General features: G+C 40.4%; 2 protein-coding genes across 5 annotated transcripts in view; one reads left to right on the top strand and one right to left on the bottom strand.

The window, feature by feature from the left end:
• The window catches only part of mtor (mechanistic target of rapamycin kinase), a 96,211-nt gene that overhangs the window by 31,271 nt on the left and 43,349 nt on the right, over window positions 1–21,591 (top strand). The gene's annotated exons all lie outside the window — the stretch shown is intronic.
• On the bottom strand, window positions 1,142–6,836 carry angptl7 (angiopoietin-like 7). The gene is made up of 5 exons (XM_066691064.1): window positions 6,155–6,836; window positions 3,448–3,548; window positions 2,910–3,104; window positions 2,288–2,486; window positions 1,142–2,079 (listed from the first exon to the last, which is right to left on the bottom strand). The coding sequence occupies exons 1-5, from the start codon at window positions 6,534–6,536 to the stop codon at window positions 1,910–1,912; spliced, it is 1,047 nt and encodes a 348-aa protein (XP_066547161.1). The 5' UTR covers window positions 6,537–6,836; the 3' UTR covers window positions 1,142–1,909.

Here is a 21,591-nt window from a genome sequence, read left to right as displayed (position 1 = left end):
CTCAGGTCTGTCACGAATAGGGCTTGTTGGATGATTGTTTTGACCATTCTCAAGGATTCATAGATCGATGGAAGAATAGTTACTTCTGCTTTTGTTGGCACCAGCCTGAGTGAGGTCCATCTGGTAATGTCTTCACAGAGCTGTTGACATCCATTGCTAAAATACAAAGCCCTGCTATGACAGCAGCCCAGAGATTAAGATATTCATAAACCATAGCAGGATATGGTAGCTCAGCCTGTGAACAATCTTTATAGCCCAGGAAAAGATGTAGGCCTACTGTTTGACTGGAAAGGTCTATTGTGTTGGATTTGACAAGGCGCTGTATGTCACTCTCAATGTGTTTTAAAATTCCCCATTTGTTGACTCCCGGAACTCTTCGGGATAATCCGGATGTCCTGTTTCTTCTCTCAGGCGGACAAAAACTCAGGGGGCCCAGTTTTACCCTGGTGTTTTCATTGCTTGACCGCACAGCAGTTGTGGGTTTTCAGTGGATGGCTTGTCCTACCTGTGTTCTTTATTTGCAGCCACCATAGATTATTGATTCAACCATTGAGCCTTAAAAAATTGGTTAGCCTATTTGTTGTGCTTTTTTATTTGCTTAATTTCTGGCTGATCCACATCATGTGTTGTCATCATGAGCCCTCATTCAGTTGGTTATGACCTTTTGCTGCACATTATCCTTAAGTATTTTTTGCTTTACAGCATTGATAGAATCTCTTTCTTTTTTTGGGCTCACGTGACATTTTGTTGCATAATTTGAAAGGGATTCAGCTCATTAAATATACCCGGTTTCCATCACAATGGGGCAACTGGTCACGGGAATTGAACTGGGTCGAGATTCTCATATTTAAAATCAGTTTAAGGATCTAAGTACAATAGATGTTTGTACCAGACCCACTGGTCTGCATCACATTGCTGTGAAAAAGTCATTGTGAAGGAGAATATAATGTGTGAATTGGACTAACGGACATTAAAACTATTGTTGTTTCTTTTCTTCTTATTTTTTCATAAAATCATGTTGGTAGGGAGGGAGGGAGGGGGTAGGGTTGAACATTTTGTGGGGGATTCTAGCCTATATGTTTAAGGGAAAGACACCCAGTCCTCTGGTAGAAAGGTAGGGTTAGCAGGAAATAAGAGCAGATGTGTTTAAAAATACAATGTTTTATTTATTTGAATAGAATATTGCCATATAAAGCTGTACACATTTTACATTTTACACAGGATTTCTGTAGTACAAAAACAAATATTAAGCCTCTATGCAATTAGTGTACTACATTTTTACGACTGAAAATATCTTGCAGTAATTCCAAAATGTCACATTAAATTCAAATCATACTCCTTTTGTGGCTGTTCCCTTTAGCTTGAGCAAATAATGGCTACAATAGGCAGTCTATAAATGGTTACACATGTGAATTAGACACTGTTTAGTACATTAAATTGAATGTTGTCGTTTGGTAAACATAGGTAGACAGATCAATCAAAAGGGGCATTTTATAGAAAACAAAAACTCAACAAAAATCAAATACATTATTACAAAATTACTTTAAATACTTTGCATTTTATTGAAAGGCAAGAAAATTTGAAGTTGTGGCACCCCTGTGGCCCCCTCCCTAATGACAAATTAAATTAACTAACATGAATTTGTCAAATGGGGATACTGCTCCCATACCTCAATAATCCAGATAAAGATTAGTTTTGCTGATGAGCTCATTGGAAATAAAATAAAATATATACTTTTAACAGATAAATAGAAAAGTAAAACTACATTTTACAATCAAATATTACACATTGCATTTTTTTGGACTCCACAGACTTTCTCCACAATTAAAATCAGACATCATTTGATTCTTTAAGGTTCTGTCAGACGGGCTGTTTTGTTTTGTTTTTTTGCTCCATTCGCTCTCAGTCTCTAAGATTGGAAATTTTGAGGACGGATCTTCATCTCCACCCGTTTCAGGGAGTAGTTCGACCCATGCCAACCGTACCAGGTGATGCCATCGCTGTTCTTGGTGTGCTCCCCATAGCGATAGAACACACCGTTCAGGTTGGAGTCAGTGCAGCAGTTGTACCAGTAACCACCTTGGAAACAAGAACATCACAGTCAACAATTAGAGAATTGATTTGAATGCATTAATCAATTTACATCAATACATCTGATACTCGTGATTTACATTTTATGTATACAACTGAGTGTCGCCTTGAGAAGAAAACTTGAAGTTACACAAAGATTCTCTTCGCCAACGTTTGGTTTGTATTACGTTACTTGGTTGCCGATTCTGAGGCCTACCTTTGCGTCGATCGGCGCAGTTGTCCACACACTTGTCGTTGTCCTTGTCCTTGGTGCTGAAGTTGGTGTTGTTGTGGTACCGCAGGGAGTCCTGGCCTGCATTGCCACTGTAGTTGGCGATGAAGAGCTTGTAGCTATTTACCTCGTTGCTGAGGGAAAAATGACTGTACTCTGCGTAGCGGGTGGCGCCTTCCCAGTCCTTCAGCGAGGGAAATGGAGCAGAAAAGCAATTATTTAACATAGTGGATTCGCCAAGCGTTAAATTTACAAATATTTCAAGACCAGATATAAAAAATTATTTTGTGAGATATTACAATGCTTGTGTTTGCTGTAATAGTTAAATCTATTGATTCTTTACTGGACAGAATGCAACCCCTGGGGTTCACGAGCTCGGGCTTGTAAAAAGCTTCCGGTTCCAGGTGATATATTTTATTGCTAGGCTGTCAAGTCCTCGCAGGCTTTTGGGAAGTTGACTGAAACCTTCCTTCTCTTGACTCACTGTGCGACCCCTACTTCGGAGAACCAGTCTGTAAACCAGCTTGCTGTCCCTGGACTATTTGGTTTTTGGATTACTTATAGGATACCGCTCTTATTGCTTCTGAAACTGGTAAACATTCCTCACCTCCAGTTCTATCCTCAGAATGCTGGGCTGCCTGGTGAGACGGAAAATGTTTGCGTTCCCCAGCCAGAAATCCCCTCGGATGTTGCCAAAGCCATCCTTATATTGCTTCCAGTCCCGGTTGAAAGAGGTCAGGCCCACCTTACGCCTCTGGATGACTGTCCAGCCCCCACCGTTCGACTCCATGTCACAATATACCTGGGGGAGTGAGAGAGAAAGAAAGAAAGAAAGACAGAGAGGAACACCCACAGGCAATGTTAGACTTCTCCCAAAAAAGTTTTTGGTTGTATTTTCACTTATACAAATGACAAACACTGAGAAAAAAGCTTATGGCAGGGATTGTTTTCATTGAATTCACTGAATAATGCTATCAGTGAATTTATTCTGTCTGAAGTCCTGACCTCCATGCAATCTTGTTTTGAGTTGTTTTTATGAAAGCCTATACTGAGGGACTACCTTAAATCCTGCCGGATGAGGTTTCAGCTACTGGCACTGAGCACCCTGACCTCCCACCCCCCCAGCTCCCAATTCAGAGACTCACTTCAAGTTCAGGTGTTCCCAGGAATTCATCTGCTGGCATTTTGTACACTCCGGAGATTTTGTAATTCCTGCTGTACAAAGACGCGCAGTCATAGATCGCATCTGGAATTAAAAGGAAAAAGAAGTTATTTTAAAGAGAATGAAAAGAGGGACTTAAAATCTTCTTGTTCTGCCCATGCACAACACAAGTCTGATAACTTCAAGATTTACAACCTCAGATACAATACAATGCAAAGGAATACAATCTACTGAAGGCTAGGTTGCCTTCAGGATCATTTCAAATGGTGCAGTGCATCTCAAAGACATAGAGATGTTTGTGTCTAAACTCCCATCATCTGAAATGCAATTCTCTGAAACCAATCTCTCATTTACATTTCTGGCTTGCTCCAATGTGCAGCTTGAGCCTGCTTGAGGAACTGGCTCTGGGACATCATTAGTTACACGAATTGCTCTAATATGTACACTTAAAATAATGACAAACTTGCGTGTGTTTGAATTAACGGAAACACAAAACATAGCAGGGATTCCAAGACCTGCAGAACGCTCCAAAATGAGCTATTACATGCTGTATTGGGGCTTTTTCAGTGTTGCCATGGGCGCACACTTTCAAATATCTGCTTTTCTCACCAGGAAATTATTGGTTTGATAAAGCAGGTCTCTTGTGATAAGACACGCAGGAGATTATTAGGACAAATTAAAGTTTAAGGGTCCCCTACTGGGAAGGGAGATCAGAAGACTGTGAACTGTAATTTTTGTTCTCATTATTAAGAGGGTGGAATTCCCCCTCATGCACACAGGCCCTGCGTGAATTATGGCTTTCAGTGTTAAAAACAAGCTGCTAGAATCGTTGACGTGAGAATTGGATTATAATTCCCTCAAAGTATTTAAACTGACACTTGCCTACATCAAATATGGCTAGGAGTTCAATTAGAGGCATAGACGCCCATTCCAAGAAGAAACTTCAAAAGAGCACAGCGATTTGTCGAAAGATAATTATTATTTTTGCCATTGCCAAGAACAACATCAAGAGTAATAAAAAAAGATTCAGGAGCAGTAGTGAAAATGCTAAAAAGAAGTCAGAAATAAGTAACCGAGAATGTTTTGAAAGAGTGAGGATTTCATTTTAAAGCGCGGATGCAGATGTTTAAATTATAATATGGAGACATTTGTTAATGCTTCAATTCTAGTAATTGAGTTATATTCCATCAACCCTTTCTGTATCTTATAGGTGTTGATAGTTTATTTGTTCTTAATATAATACATTTATTATATCAACAGTTTCCCATAGTTTACTGCATTACACCATATTTGAATCATTATTAAATAAGTCTTAAGTCGTGATTTTGTCTCTTGCAATGCAGATTTACCTTCTGGTCCCTTTTTTTTATTTTTTTAACGGACACGTGGCAGAATTTTTCAGCCTACACGAATGTCCTGGGGGGTTTCAAAAGGTGAAACAGAGGTGTGAGTCCAGACTTCTGTCTGGGAATTCTGACAATACTGAATTTATTGCAGGAAATAATATAATTTTTGCTCTTCATGCTTCACCTGTGCCACAGACAAATGTGCTCAATAAGGCTGTACCTTGCTGTGTTTGATACTTTATCTTGATGAAAATCCTAATTTTTCCATAAATCTTTGAGGGTCTTTAATGACACTGGTAAAAATACATCTGCTGTGTTTTAATGTTACACAGATTTGTGTTATTGCGTTACGTTTGACTTGAATTACCATTATAAAAATGTTTCATAAGAGACATTGCTTTGATATTTTTTTTACTGCTAAAATAGTGCAAAACCATCCAAAAGACGATTAAGTAATTTTATAGGCAATTTTCTTCCAAGCAATGATTGTTTTGATTGTTTCTCCTAATCACAAAGTTTGATTTTATTGCAACAGAACAATTAACCATATCTTTAAGACTAGGTCTACTATAACCATTCAAAATCATAAAAATATTAATTAATTAATTAATTAAGTCTGTGTCAATTCACACCAAACCCCTTCTACCAGCTTGAATTATTTATGGTGGAAAAGAGTTAGCCCCACTATAAATGTCATATATTGAGCTCCTGGTTATACATTTTGCTGGAAGATAGGATATAGTTGTCAAACAGTTTTGCTGTATCTTATAAAAATCAGTGGAAATTACACCACTGGTTACATTAGTCGTTTATGAAGCTCAGGCTTTGGATGAAATCACAACATTAACATTAGATTTGTTAGCAGAACATGGGTTCCAACATTGTTTTGGTCCGTTTCTGTTGTATTCTGCTAAACCATGCAGTTCACTGTTTATTTTCACGATAAAGCAGAAACAAATGCAACTTCAGCCATCACACAACTGCATTTAAAACCATTTGGCACCCCTCCTTTTTAAATTGATCATTTGTACTTCCTGCAGCAACACTACTTCACTAACTGAAGACCATCAGCATACACTCAGGAAAACCCCATTCAGATAAGAACAGGTTTCAGTGCTGCATCCTCTCTCTCTCCGGGCACTACTTGACAGCAGCCGCTGCAAAATAACAAAGCTGGCGCCTAGTTGTTCTTTAGAACTGAAGCAGAGTAACAGAAACACTTACTTCACCAGTCAATCGTGGGGCACTTTGCTAAATGAGACCTAGTGGGTGCGAGGAGATGGCTGGCGGTTGACAGGGTGGTGTTGGAGGACGGTGGGGTGGTGGGGCAGTTGGCGCTCTTACCTGCAGAGGTCTGAGTGACAGACTGGGCGGCCTGCAACTGCATGATGTCCAGCCGGTTGTTGATCTCCGAGTACTTCCCCTCGGCTCCCACAATGCGGCCCTCGTGCTGCCGGTTGCTGTTCTCCAGCTCCATCATCTGCACCATCATGTTGAGCCAGTCGGTCTCCTGCTTCTTGGTGAGCTCAGCCAGCATGCTGGTCAGGTTGGCCACCTTCACCTTGAGCAGCTTGACTTCGTCGCAGCACCCCTGCTTGGGGTTGGGCCGGGGGGGGGTCATCCTGCGCTGCTGCTTCTTCATTGCCTGTGCACCAGTCTCCCCCGGCAGCGCCAGCACCAGCATCACTCCCAGCATCACCAGCCTTAACATCACGCTCCCCAGCATTTCTGATTTCTTTTCTCTTCTGTTTTTGATCAAGTTTTTAAAAAAAGAGATATATGTATTCTATTTCTAAATATTTCTAACTATTTCTAAATAGTTTAACTCTTTTGATATACGTGGGCCCTTCTAAGAGCTTTATATATTTTTTTTTTATATTTAAAATAATTAAAATACAAATCTAGTATGGTTGCAGTAGTGAAGTCTTCTGTCCGTGCCTCTGGAACTCTGGACAATCCTTGGGACCAGCTGTTTTTGCAAGCTCTGCAAAGTCTCTTCAGAGTGGACCTGTTGTAGCATCTTAAATATCTTTACATTTGTGCCCTCCCCTTTGAGCTAAGCACACACATGCCTACACACAGACACACAGTCTCCCTCCACCCCCACTTTCCCTCTGTCCCTCTCTTACTCACCCTCATGTCGCTCCACCCAGCTCTCCTCTGTGCACATCAGGTGCTGAAAAGAGGTTGTGCCGGAGATTGTTCTCCTAGTGGCCGGCTTGTGCAGTTGGTGTGTGTGTGTGTGTTTGTGAGTTTGAGAAGGGGGGATACATCTCCTGCCCCCACACGCCTCAGTCCAGGCTCCACAGGGGTCCTTTAGTATTACAGCATAGTTAACCCCTTAAGGTTAAACTGCAGTCTGAAAATAAAGAAGGGGGAGTTTATATTTAGCATCCAGCTATTTTCACGACTACAAAAACCCTCTCGCTGGCTTTTCTCTTGAATGTTACAAGCTGTAAAATCCGACTAAAGGAAGTTTAAAGCTCAGGATGCTTTTTTAAGGTTATTTGTATTGTTTGATTCTTGAAGGGACTATTATTTATAGATCCGACTGCATGGTCCTGGATTTTGAACACGCATGATAATTATAATCATTGTAGTTTCATCATTGTGGATGAATTTAACAATTTTTCCTTCTTCACATGTTGCTACTTAAAAGAAACATGTATAACGTGTGGAACCATGGCCCGGGATTGTAGATGCCTTATTTAAAATATGCAGTGGTATGTAACAGGTTCCTCAAGTAGCGTCACAGTGTATTTTTGAGACCCTTGTTACTAAACACAGGGGCAATAAAGGAGACCCACTGAAATCAGGATTCAGTCTCTAGAATAGTTTTCTACCTTTTTCCTCTCCTTGAAATGCTGCTAGAAAAGGCTGTACTTTAGCAATGTGTGATTAATTGAGAATTGCTTTTTGTTTTAATGTATTATTTTCTATTTCTTTGCCTTGTGGACTTCAGAGGAGAAACAGATGCCTTCAGAGGCTCGGTCTGCTCTCTGAGGAAACTTTGTTTCCAGTAAAAAAATGTAGGATGCAATAGTAATAAAATCAGCAAAACTCGTGCTGGAAACATCACAGCCAACACAGAGTCCATTAAGGGAGACAGACCTGGCAGATGTTGGTGCAGTGTTGGTTACAGGATGAGAGCCAAGCACGATGCTCAGAACAATAAGTAAAACCAACAGGGTGTTCATAGCGCGCGAGCTGCAAGCGGGAGGAATGTGCTGTCCCTCAGCTCTCTAAGACTCGCGGCGGAGGCTCGTGTGGGTGAGGTGTCAATGCACGTTCTTGGGAATGTGCGTCCTGTTGGGTCGTTTCTCATGAAGGGAGCTCCTGTCTCCCCAATGCGCATGGGGTTAGGGTGTGTCTCTCAACAGTGTGAGGCTGCACTGGCAGCTAATGTATATCCAGGTTCATGTTTCCCACAGGGGGTAAAATACCGTTGGCATGTTGCCCTCTGCAGAGTAAATCAGTTAGATGGAGAGTGTAAAAACATGCTCCACTTCCACAGAATCGCTGTTAGATTTCAGCAGAATGCATTTATAAAGACAGACACCCTGCTCCTTTTGAAAGACATTCACCATGGCTGGAACAGTGGTGCTAAGAGGCAATTATTATGAATTTTAAGTTACAAACAATGAGCTGTACATATGGGTGTAATGTATATTCAGTTTTAAAACTAAAAAATCAGACTTTCCAAGCCATAAAGCTTTCCTCCACATTTTGAAAGGTTTCAGATTTTTTAATTTAAAAATACATGTATTATTATTATTATTATTATTATAGTCATATTTATTTATTTAATCTGAAATTGGCACTTCATTTATTATTCTGAGTTATTTCCCTGTCATTACCTAGTCTGTCCTCAGCAGGGATGTCAGGTTCGGGTCACAGTTGTCAATCTAGAGGTCACCTCATTCCCTGACTGCGAATGCCTGGTGGCCAATTGCGAGTTGATTTAGCAGAGGCTGAAGGTAAGAGTGTAATTCAGCCATCTTCAAAGCTGTACTTGAGCTTAGCTGTTCTGGGGTGCAAGATCAGAAGAGGCCATCTACAGGGTCTTTGATCAGGCGGAGGAGCAGATATAAATAACAGAGTGTGAAGTGAGATTTTTAGCACTGTAAAAATAATAATGGCCATGTCAAGAAAAAAGAACAAACCTTTTATCCTGTATTTCTGTGTCTGTGGGTCTGTGTATCAGCAGAAGCTTGTGGGCTGTTCAGGTAAGAGACTCTTGATGAGGTTATGATGTATTTTCAGACTCATTCACTTTGTGGTCCTCTTGACTGCAGAAGATGAAATCACTTCCACAATAAGAGACACCCTTCATACAACATATTATCTTATTATAAGCTAAATCCTCTGTAAGTCATACACAATGATTAGGTGCACAAATGTGTTTACAATGGAAAACAACCAACTTCACATTCACATGATATTCAACCTCCTTTTCCTTGGCTGGTTTGGTCCAGCATGGGATATCATTGAACCATAGTTGTTTTTTGGTTTTTTTAATACTCATAATTCTATACACAGGTTGACACTTACACACAAGATACATGAGATAGGAATGTTTGGAAATGCTTGTCTGTGATCGACTAGGTTCCCCTGTGATTTTAGAATTGTAAACACTGGGCTACCTTGAAGCTGTTGTTCAGTCACAGTCCACAGAGAGGTGGTACATGCCTCTGTGCATGCAAAGGGCAGTCCAGAGGTGTTTATTCTACTGCCAGTAATAAGTCACTGGCACGAGTCCCTGTTCAATTTCATGTAATTTCTATGATACTGATCTCTTTGAGTTCATGGACACAGCTCTTCACCCCATTCATCTCTCTGCGGACATAAGGGCAGAGTTAACAATTTTATGTCTGTCCGTCAGTCCCCCCATATATTAAAAAAATCAGCACTTTGGTGACACCAGAATTAATCTGTTCCGTTCACAATGGATTCCCACTATCCACCAGATGGACTGGGTTTCTGGAAGGACATTTTCCTTTCCTTTTCAAGGGGGATTTGTCGTCCCCTGAACACACTTTTTCTTTTTTCTTTTAAATAGGAAATACCGTACACCCTGTACACATTGTGTCCTGTGGAAAATGCCACCATGTGTTTTCGTTTTCTTAATTTTGAGTCCAGATTGGTTCTTACCATACCATCCTGCAATTAAAAGACTTTGTCTGTTTATTTGTTTCCATAACAAAGGCATATCAAAATGACTAGAAACTGTACACTGTGATTGAATACTTAAACAATGCTGTAAATTGTGACTGGTCTGCTACAGGTTGGTCCAAATCTGCCCATGTGGAGAGACACCTGTATTTCATTCAAGGTCCCGTTGTCTCTTCTATGACCTTTCGATGTTCTGTAAACAAAGTATCACATGAACATGAAACTAGGGATATGTTATTGCATAAGCTAAACCACTTATGTATTATGTTAGAATGTTCTAACAATTTAAAAGCCTCATGAAACCATGTTTGAAATTCCAGCCCTGATTGAAAATCAGTGTTTACTTTAACAATTATGATGACATTGTTTGGTATTTTGTCAACAAACTAGTATTAAAAAAGGAGGGAGAAAAATATAAATATATACAGATATATGTACATTAAATACCACAATTTTGCTGGGCTATGATTAAACATCTGACTTGGATTCAAGTAATATTTTTGTTAGGGCAGGATTTTTGTTTATTTAAAGTATGAAATGTGAAGATAATTTCCAATGAAATTCCCTGAAAGGATGTGATTTTGCTTCATAATTGCTCATTATATTTCCTGTAGAAGGTGGAGGAGACTTATCCAAACCAGATGCCAACGAGTCACCTTGGATAAATAGATAAAATATAATCAAGTGAGGACTCATTTGTGACTAAATACAGGCATGTGTCGATAAATTTGCTTCTCAGTGCAAACAGTTGGGTGAAATCTACCGTCAGAACCTGTAAAAAACGGAAAAAAAACAAGGCATTACAGTTGCTAGAATTTGCACAGTGGAAATCTAGGTGAGACAAGTCAAAGTTCAAGATCTTTACCTGTCATCAATTTAGAACCAATTATCGGAATGTTGCCACAAGTTCATTCCAAGCCCATTTGACCTCTGACCTGCAGACCATATATCAGTGCATGACAAAAAAGTTTCTGGGGACTATGATGTAACCTGCAGGTGGGACCGAAACAGGTAGCGTGTCCACTCAGACCGTCATAAACTACACAGACATAATTCCGCCTGGCAACAACAACCACAACAAATAAGAATCTTGAGAGTTATGTGAAATCAGATCAAATTCTGATGGATTTCTAACATTTAACAGTTAACAGTTTCACACAGGTTGGCTTTAGTTGAACTGAGAACGAGATCTTTGCTAGTCCAAGAGAAATGAAGTTCACACTCATGAAATATTTAACACTGTGCCATGTTGATATTTGTTTTTTTGTCAACTAGAAAAACAACAGGATGTTTCTAGTGGTAAAATTTAGATTTGGCCAAAAACAAATGTGCTCTGAATGCAGCGCAGTGTGTATTCTCGGGCTTGAATATCAGTTACGCCATAAAGCCTGCAGTGAGACAACCAAAGCAGCTGTCTTATAATCAGACCTTTTGATAAGGATCTGTATGCGCTGGATGATCCGTGGGGTTTTTTGGAATTGCAAAACCAAAAGCCATTTCCCCTGAATAAATCTGGCCTGACGTGGAATGTCTGAGACCTATTCTGGAACTTAGAGCTTTTGTTTTCTGTTCTATCTGTGGAGAGCAAAATGGAATAAAGGGCAGGGGTTCTGTATTCTTAACGGGGGTCTTTCTGCAGAACTAAATGTAAAAAGACTTCTCGCCTTGTCCTAACCCATGCATAATGAGCATCCTGCTGAATAGGCTCCTATTACTTTTATGGGAAGCTGGAGACAGTGGAGCAGAGAGAGTTTGCTTGTGGCTCTTTTCTACACTTATAACCTTTGGGGTAGCAAGGAGATTGACAGGGTAGACACCATCAGTGTAACATCACCATAGCAATCTACACTGCTGGGGCACACACTGCTTCTGTAGTTCACTAGAACATTATGGCTTTGCTGCAGTTTGCAAACAAACTGCAATGGGAAATGAGCACAAAATACTTCTGACTTCTGATATATTTCATGTAAAAGTTTTACTTAATATGTGATACTTTTGTAGTGGAAAAATTTACATTTATTATTTTCTGATAATCCTAGAAGGCAGTAGCTGATTGAATAACCTAAAGGCAATATCTGTAATACAACTCCAGGATACTAATAAGTAAAGTAGTCCCCAGAAAGAAGCAAATACACACTGATGATTGTTATATAGGCAAAATGGAATTAACAACACGAATCCATTAACAATATAAACAATATAAAGAAAATAATACAAGTAGAATTGTCCACTACACTTTTACTGGAATCCAGATTTAAGTAGGACTTGTGTTGGAAATGTCAGTTGTGTACAAGATTTCTATTAGATTTCATAACAGGAAAGCTTAACAGTCATACTGTATCTTTCCATCAAAACTGCAAAAACATTAGCCTTTTACAACAGCGCCCCAGGGACCCATAGTCACTGAAAAAACAATACAAAATAATAATAATTAAAAAAAAAAAAGTCTATAAATATTTCAGCAAAACCTTGTCCTATTTTTAACTCGTGTGCCATGTGGCTTCCAAAAGTCATTGCTATTTTAACTCCCATATGATGAACTCAAGATATACACCGGCACTGTAGTTCCATGTGTGAGTGCGGCTGTACAAGGAGAACGTTATCCTTTAGAAATGTTACCAATGCAGGGCTGAGGAAATCTTATCGTAGCAGCTCTTAGTCATTGGTATGAGTCAGAAATGGGTTTGAAGCGCACATTGTTAGAGTGGGTCCCCAGTGGTTCTTCTCCTGAAGCACGACTTTGTGAGACATATCTTGGACTTTAGAGGGAAAAAATGTCTGGCCTTGGGCTGGTTAGAGTCCCAGCCATACCGACTCAGATGGCAAGTGACTCTTGGTGCTACTTGGGTTAAGACTGACTTTTTATTTTTAAGATTTTAAAGCTTTATTTCCTAAATGGAAATGTGATCAGCATAGACATTGGGGAGTTAATTGACACTTTCAGATTAAAAATGTTCTGTCTTTTAAAGGTTGCATAAAATAGACCTTGGACCTTTTTTCTGCAAAGCTAACTCTCATCACCCAATGCAAATACCCACACATACTAAAGCCATTAGGAATGTTGTCCATTTTACGAGACCTCGGAGGTAAAAGTGGAAACTTCGTGAAATGAGCTCCTACTTCACAAAGGTGTTTAAAGGTGTCCTGCAGCTCAGCGGGGATGAAGTTATTTTTACATGCAAGAACACCCAGGGACACGTTAGTTTAAATTATCGTTTGATCTTTCTATGTCTGTAAGTCGATCACTGGTGGGTCTAAGGTGAGAAAAAGATCAAAAGAGTGTCAGGGGAGTAAAGAAAAATATAATCACACATACCAAGATAGCCCTGTTTGTTTTGAAGTGCAATGCAACCTCTCGTTCCAGACATGAGATAAAAAACACTCTGCACTGAACAATCCCTTCGATGCCAAAGCTGTTGTTGGAATTTTTTTTCCCTTTTCCTCAAACTGCTGTTAACTCCAGATGTCTTCTGGAAAGCTTGGGTGAACTGTTTGAAATCAAAATATTCAACAACTGCAGAGCCAAACTGTCATTCGTAGTCAAAATGTTCATGGGTTCAATTAGAGAAAGGGGAGGAAGGCCAGGAATTCCAAGGCTCTTCACCACAGGCCATGGTTATGTAATCTTTATTAACATTTGAACATTTTAGGTAGATTATAGAGAAGTCGTCCACGGATGCTGCAGATGGAATTTGCATCCTTTCGGGTCGGATGAAAGGCACAGGAAGGATGCGCTAAAGATGCGCTGTGTGTTTGCTTTGGCCAGGAGTTCACCCTCCTAGCCTTCCTTAAGGGAGCCCAACAGACCCTACTGACTTTGTGCAAGAATACCCAGAATTCCTTACTGGAGATTGCACTAAAATGCCTTAGTGAAGAATTCAAAAGACCTTTTTTTATTTTTTTTCTCTATATATTTATTTAAAAAATAATATGTACTTTTAATTCAGTCCTTTTTCAGTTAACCGTAATGTGTGCAAGATGCGAGGCTGTGTTTATTATTTATCATAGCAGAGACTACTAGGTTTCTGGAATGATATAAAGACATTGTTTCAGCCCTTTCCTGGTTCAAATTAAATTGTTAATTTCTCTTTTACCTTATATTATAAGTTATTATATTCTTGTATTATACAAGGTGCTTTTCAGGAGAGAGACTGAGTGTGGACCACCAACACCACCTCAAATTAGCCTGCTTCTGAACTCCATGTGCCGGTACCAAGGCAGGACACACAGGAGCTAACTGACAAGTTGCATCACTATATTTCATATGGCATTCAGCTGCATTGCTCCATGGGCTCAATGATTACCTCTCATCTGGAGGAAAGTTGTCAGTCATTACTGCTGTGATTAGACTGAAATGCAGTCTAGATATGTCAGTAGGTCTAATGCAGCACTGTACGAGTCAGGCATTGAATAAAAGCTAAACTTTTTAATTCATATTAATTTTATTTATTTTTATTTAAAACTGTTGCAACACCTGAGGGTCGTGCCAATAAAGCTTATTTGATTTTGAATCAGAGCAGAGAAAGACAGAGTGGGATTATTGTGTGTCCTGTTGGTGCAGTTTACTCCATCCAATCTGCCAGACGTCTGGAGTTTGCACTTGGGGGGTGCATTGCCTGACAGCTGTGCGCTTCCTCTGCTTGCGTTTCCTCTAGAGATGAGTGGTTTTCAGGAGAAACTAAATATATTTGAATGCGTATACCATTAAGTGCGAATTAAACCGTGCCTTTTCTTCTGCAGCCAAGGGATCAGAGTTAAAAAAAAAAAAATATATATATATATACACTCACCTAAAGGATTATTAGGAACACCTGTTCAATTTCTCATTAATGCAATTATCTAACCAACCAATCACATGGCAGTTGCTTCAATGCATTTAGGGGTGTGGTCCTGGTCAAGACAATCTCCTGAACTCCAAACTGAATGTCTGAATGGGAAAGAAAGGTGATTTAAGCAATTTTGAGCGTGGCATGGTTGTTGGTGCCAGACGGGCCGGTCTGAGTATTTCACAATCTGCTCAGTTACTGGGATTTTCACGCATAACCATTTCTAGGGTTTACAAAGAATGGTGTGAAAAGGGAAAAACATCCAGTATGCGGCAGTCCTGTGGGCGAAAATGCCTTGTTGATGCTAGAGGTCAGAGGAGAATGGGCCGACTGATTCAAGCTGATAGAAGAGCAACTTTGACTGAAATAACCACTCGTTACAACCGAGGTACGCAGCAAAGCATTTGTGAAGCCACAACACGTACAACCTTGAGGCGGATGGGCTACAACAGCAGAAGACCCCACCGGGTACCACTCATCTCCACTACAAATAGGAAAAAGAGGCTACAATTTGCACAAGCTCACCAAAATTAGACAGTTGAAGACTGGAAAAATGTTGCCTGGTCTGATGAGTCTCGATTTCTGTTGAGACATTCAGATGGTAGAGTCAGAATTTGGCGTAAACAGAATGAGAACATGGATCCATCATGCCTTGTTACCACTGTGCAGGCTGGTGGTGGTGGTGTAATGGTGTGGGGGATGTTTTCTTGGCACACTTTAGGCCCCTTAGTGCCAATTGGGCATCGTTTAAATGCCACGGCCTACCTGAGCATTGTTTCTGACCATGTCCATCCCTTTATGACCACCATGTACCCATCCTCTGATGGCTACTTCCAGCAGGATAATGTACCATGTCACAAAGGTCGAATCATTTCAAATTGGTTTCTTGAACATGACAATGAGTTCACTGTACTAAACTGGCCCCCACAGTCACCAGATCTCAACCCAATAGAGCATCTTTGGGATGTGGTGGAACGGGAGCTTCGTGCCCTGGATGTGCATCCCACAAATCTCCATCAACTGCAAGATGCTATCCTATCAATATGGGCCAACATTTCTAAAGAATGCTTTCAGCACCTTGTTGAATCAATGCCACGTAGAATTAAGGCAGTTCTGAAGGCGAAAGGGGGTCAAACACAGTATTAGTATGGTGTTAATAATCCTAATAATCCTTTAGGTGAGTGTATGTATATATATATATATTAGTCAACGTGAAGATTTTTTGTTGTTTTTGATCATATTTATGAAACGATGAGGAAATAAAGCGTACAAAATCTATCCATGATCCATGCTTTTACCCTTTTATAAGTTGTGTGTGTGTTTTTTCCATGCATTTACCCTATCCTTTAGTCCTTGCCCGTTGTTAAACCCAGGAAACCCAGGCCATCCATATTTTGCTAATGCACAGGGTGTATAAGCCAGGGTTAATGATCTCGCATTAGCTCCCAACGGGGTTGTAGGTAATGTTCCTGTGAGACACCAGTCACCCATTGTAACAGCTGCACCGCGTGGATTTTCCTACCGGTTCTACATTAGTGGTGCTGACCTCCCCACCTCCAGCTGACAAGGGTCCCTGTTGAGATGTCTGTGTGGTGGAGGCTGGCCAGTGTCTACGCAGTATGCGTTAAGGCTTCTGTGACATAAGTAGGTGTTTGTAAATATAGGATAAAATTCTTTCCGCCCCACAGGGAACCCGTGCCTCTTACTTAGACAGAGAAGTGTGACCAGGTGGTTGTGGATTCATCAGCTAAGCACGTTGTTTATTGTGCGTGCTGTAAATGGAAAACGACTCAGTGGTGTGTGTTTGGGGGGACTGCTATGGAGACCTCAGGCTCTCAGGGGTGTCTAATCCCCGGTAACCACACTCTGTACCCACACACCCTGTCAGGCAGTGGAGAGTGCTGTGAAGTTTAGAGGAGGAGAGTATTGCAGGACTTATTGTATAAAAAGTGCACCTTATGATGACATCACTACCCTGGGTTCAAAAGAGAGTAACTCCAACGCCCACTGCCCTGCCTGTTGGCTTGTGGGGTTGTTTTCTACCCTGGTCCTGGCTACTCATCTGCTCAGAGATGTGGTCTGTGGTGACCGTGTTTTAGTTTTACTGGAGCATCACAGACACCACATAAAGAGAATGGTATTCGTTGACAACAGAATGACCAGGCTCATGGGAACCATACTTTGTCCTATGACGACAGATGCAGACAGCGATTTACAGAGCGGGGAGCGGTTCTCTAAATAAGTTATCATGTTTGTTTTTGTTTAGAACAGAACTCATGAATGTTTATTGTCTTTTAGTTGAAATCAAGAGTTCACAAGGACCATACAGAGATGAAACGAGAGACTTAATGTTTGTTTTTTAGTTCATTTTTTGGCCTGCAAAGGTTGTCTGTAAACAGCAGTTGACGTAAATATTTAGCCTATACAATATCTTGAATCCAGATTTTAAATAAGAATATAAGAAATATCCAAAGTTGAATACCATGGCCGCAATGGAGCTGTGTAGAGTATTTAAATACTGTCATTATTATGAGGTGGATGGTGGTCAGATTGTCAGTGTAAATCTTCTGAGAGGGTTGGTCAAGAGGTCTGATCAGATCACGAACCAGAGCTTGGCATTGTGTTTTGATGCCTTTCATCCCCATCTGTAGATTTGGTTCATAGAATAAAGGTAAAGTATTCTCCATATAAATTAACTTTGACGTTAGTGGGAATACTGTATGGATGAGGATGAATAATTTTCTTGATGTTTTTCACCCTCCCCTTGCTGCTCAGTAAGGATCCCCTTACATTCAAAAGGGATAAGAGCAGACTTGTAAATTATCAAGCTGCACTTATATATACAGCCCGACAGTTGAGGTACTTAACCTTCAGATGGGTGTCGGAGCGGTCTGGTCTTAGTAAACATCTGTGTTTGTGTGAACAGTAGCTCTGAATCAAGTCAGATTGAAATGAAACTACTCCAGATAACAGGGACTATTAGAGTCTCTCTTGTCAGTGGACCGTTTTTTGTCCAAGGCCTCTCCTTGGAAGTGACCAAAGAAAGCACCACACTTACCAGCAATCCTTTAAATACTGGAATGGTGTTGGTCTGCATTCTTTCAGACTGGTGGGTCTCCTTACAGTAGCGTCTGTTGGAAATGGTAAAAGAAAAACGTTGTTTCTTAGCCTCCTATGTGAGGAAGGCTTTCTTATTTTTTTAAGACATTCTTATGTGGCCTTTCAGTATTGCCCTCAGTTCAAATCACGAAGCCCTTGATGTGGGAGAGATGGAGAGGCCACATCTGTACTGAAGTGAATATCCATTTCCCCTTTACTGGGCAATTTGAACATTTGAGAAACTGAAACGGGCCAAATCTAAACACAGATCCGTCACAGAAAAGAACCTGTTCAGAGTCAAATATTTGGTCAGTGATTTTTTCATTAACACTTAACATGGACAAAACTTAAACAAAGACAAGTGTTCTTTCTTCTGCTAACCTCAGTGTGTCTTTTGGATTAAGGTAAACAGATGTATGTGTGCAGATTATTGGTTTATTTAATTTTTTTCTCTTCATTGCAGTCTCAAAAGGACAGAAAAGCTGGTTTATATTAACCAAACTTGGTGGCATTTAGCAAGTAACCAATTTGTTTTATACTTTTTAGATGCCCCAGTTTTGGTAACCTAAAGATAAAACCTTTATATGTAACCAAATATTGTAAAATATTTCTCGCATAACAGGTCGATTAATATGCCATACCATTGTAAAAGTTATGGTAGGATGAAAATCAGACAAAGCAAAAATGTAACTGCAAAACGGCACTCAGCTCCCCATTTATTTATACTTGTACAGAAACCCAAATCTTTGTCCAGGGTCAGATACACATATTCCAAGCCATGGCTTCCTCAAGGTTTTGCCACTGTACACAGTAAATAAAACTGTAAAAATAAATTCTGAAATGGAGATACCGCTGTGAGGTTGGAATGAATGATGTGCTGACTTTGAAGCAGCCCTGCCATCTGAAAATGGAATTCAGCTGAGAACTACAGGGGTTTTTGGACGGAAATCGTTGCTCTTAAGAAATACAATGGCGCTTTGCCTCTTCAGAATTCAAATGCCCCTATATTATCATCAGCAAAGCATGCATTTTACCAGCTGCCATAATTGTTCCCTCTGACCCCAGTTGTCTGGTGTTAATGGACCGTTTGGCAGTGTATTTCTTTTAGACAGACTTTTTGGTCTTATTTTCTTTGAATCATGCCAAGAGAAAAGTTAATTTTTTAACAAATTACACACCTTAGGTTATAAAGCAATTAACCCTCATTAGGCTGAGTGGTTGGGCTTGAACCAGCAGAGTCATGCTTAAACCAGAACAGCTGTTTCATGGCTGCTTATTATTAGCTGGATTTTCAGATATTTTCCTGCTTAACATCAAATTACAAGTCTTCAGTTCTAGACCTGTTCACAGTGGACAACACAAAAGAGACGCTGCACAAAGAGATGTTTCGTCTTTCACGGCTTTCTGATGAATGAAATGCATTGGTAGTATCAGAAATTTCCATCTTGGGCGGAGAGTGCTGAGAATTTGGCGTAACTGCCCGGCCCCAACCTCAACATGTGTCCAGAGTGACAGGACACAGATCTCCTCGCAGCTGGACGGCAGCTCTTTCTTGCTTTGAAGCCATCTCCCTTTGGCTCTGCTCATTGAGGCACTTGTGGTCTCGCCGATATGAGCTCATCCGCATGTTTTCAAAGGCCCACGCTGTGCGCCCGTCACAGGCCGCTGTCCAGCTGTCAGAGGAGACAGCTGGGAGAGGGGCGGGAACGAGCTGTCATGTGTCCCAGCCCCACCCGAATGTGTCTGATACCGGAGATGGAAGTAAATGTGGAAAAACAGCTCCCACATTGCTCATGTAGCTGTCTTTGGACATCGCTCTGATGGATAGCCTCCACTGTGCCCTTGCCAGATTGCAATCAGGTTGGGTTAGAAATTGATGGACTAATTACATAATGAAGCTGAATGAAGAATGGTGTGTACTAATGAAGTACACACCATAATGGCTGTATGGTTTTATTGATATTTACATCTTTAATGTATATAATAGATAGAGGCAGAGGGAGTGAGGACGTTGTATGTTGCGTGTGTGTGTATATACAGAGAGGGGTTAACTACAGTGCATTCTAAGTTGTAACTTAATAGAAAACCTTATAAAATTAAACAATTTACAAATAGAGCCACATGCTAAATTAAACAGGAAGGATACATCTTTTCAACATCTTGTGCTTTCCTGTTCATTTCATTGCTGCCTATAGTTTCCTGTACTTTCCTATGTGTGTGTATGTTTGGGCGATGCGTGCTAAATGGGGAGCTTTGTTCGCTCTGTGAGGTGTGTCCAGATGGCCGCAATATTCTCAATAGTGTGGCTCTCCCAGTCTCCAAACTTCCATCTCCTGTGTTGTTTTAATTCCCTCCAAGACGCACGTGGTGTCTGACCCTTACAAGCCCTCTGTGTGGCCTCAACTAAGCCCAGTGACCCCGATCGGCCTGTCTTTGCAGCTGCCTGTGACTTACAGGGGCGTGCGTAGCCAGAGTAAGCTGTACCTGAACTGAGGAGGCCATCTGTAAATTACTGGACAATAATGGGGGAGTGAATGAGAGAGTAACAGAGAGGAGAGGCTTGACTTGAGATGAATACTTGAATACTGTAGCTTTACCAGGGCATCATTGTGAAATTCTCCCAGCATCTGATCTTAGTCATGATGTACACTTATCCTGAACCATGAATATGAAGTGCACAACATTATACTTAATTCACCATTTGGGGCTGGTCCTCAGAGTCTACTAATTCAATTGTCTTTGTGTGGAGAGATTGTTCTTATAATCTTCGATCTGAGCACTGTCAGTGTTTAAACAGTGCAGTTCTGAGGATTCAGGTTTATCTGACCTGACACTGGTATCTGTTGGCCATCAGTTAGATTTTGTACTCCCTATCCTGTTTTATGAATTTTCCTAGGCAGGCAAACAGAAAATTGCTTTCAGATGATTGCAGCACAAATCTTTCTCTGCAGGAAGAAAATTATAAAAATCACCATCATAATAATAAAAATGTACTATCTTCTATATATTATACAGCATATTTCTTTTGTAGTTATTTACATTTTCTAGAAAAGTTTTAGTGGAGTGTTGGAATGTTATTACACATGAATGAATGCACCATACATCTCATTTCAGCATGAGGTGTTTCTAGTTGTTGTTTTCTTTTACAATTCTGACATCCTGCACTTTAATGATAATAATATTATTACTTTGTATTGGAATGAGTTAGTGATTAATAAGCCAGTGTTAATTGCAGTATTTTTCATGCACTGAGAGCTGGGTGAGTTGTTTGGATAGCAGATTAATACACTAAATTACAGTGAAATGTGCACCAAATTATGTGTGTGCATTTTGTCCATTCCTCAATGGCCTGCTTTTGTCTTGCAATAAAAGGCGCTCTGTCCCAGACCACTCGAGAGCAGCAAGCAGGAGGTCAGTTGGCTGTTGTATCAAAAGAACACAAGTTGATTTCTTTGTGATTTTACTACCTGTCCGTATGACTTGTTTTCTCTTGAGGGGTAAGTACGTAATCAGCAGGCTTTGAAAAGCATCTGTGCACTTGATCAACGTCTTTATCGGTTTCCCTATTTTGTATTCTGCTTTTATTCCAAGTCAGATGTGCCCTGCACGTGTCACCCACATCACTTCCCCCTCTGAATTCCCCTAAGCGTGTTTACTGGCATCAACCGTCCGAGAGCTTCAACA

The sequence above is a fragment of the Amia ocellicauda genome, chromosome 18 (genome assembly GCF_036373705.1).
Source record: "Amia ocellicauda isolate fAmiCal2 chromosome 18, fAmiCal2.hap1, whole genome shotgun sequence".
Taxonomy (NCBI): domain Eukaryota; kingdom Metazoa; phylum Chordata; class Actinopteri; order Amiiformes; family Amiidae; genus Amia; species Amia ocellicauda.
This window is presented reverse-complemented; position numbering and strand designations above follow the sequence as displayed.

Coding starts and splice junctions, on each gene's coding strand:
- angptl7 (XM_066691064.1), bottom strand. CDS start 6,536: ATGCTGGGGAGCGTGATGTTAAGGCTGGTGATGCTGGGAGTGATGCTG. Junction 3,549..6,154: donor TGTCACTCAGACCTCTGCAG/GTAAGAGCGCCA, acceptor TTTTAATTCCAG/ATGCGATCTATGACTGCGCG. Junction 2,487..2,909: donor TTCTGAGGATAGAACTGGAG/GTGAGGAATGTT, acceptor CCCTCGCTGAAG/GACTGGGAAGGCGCCACCCG.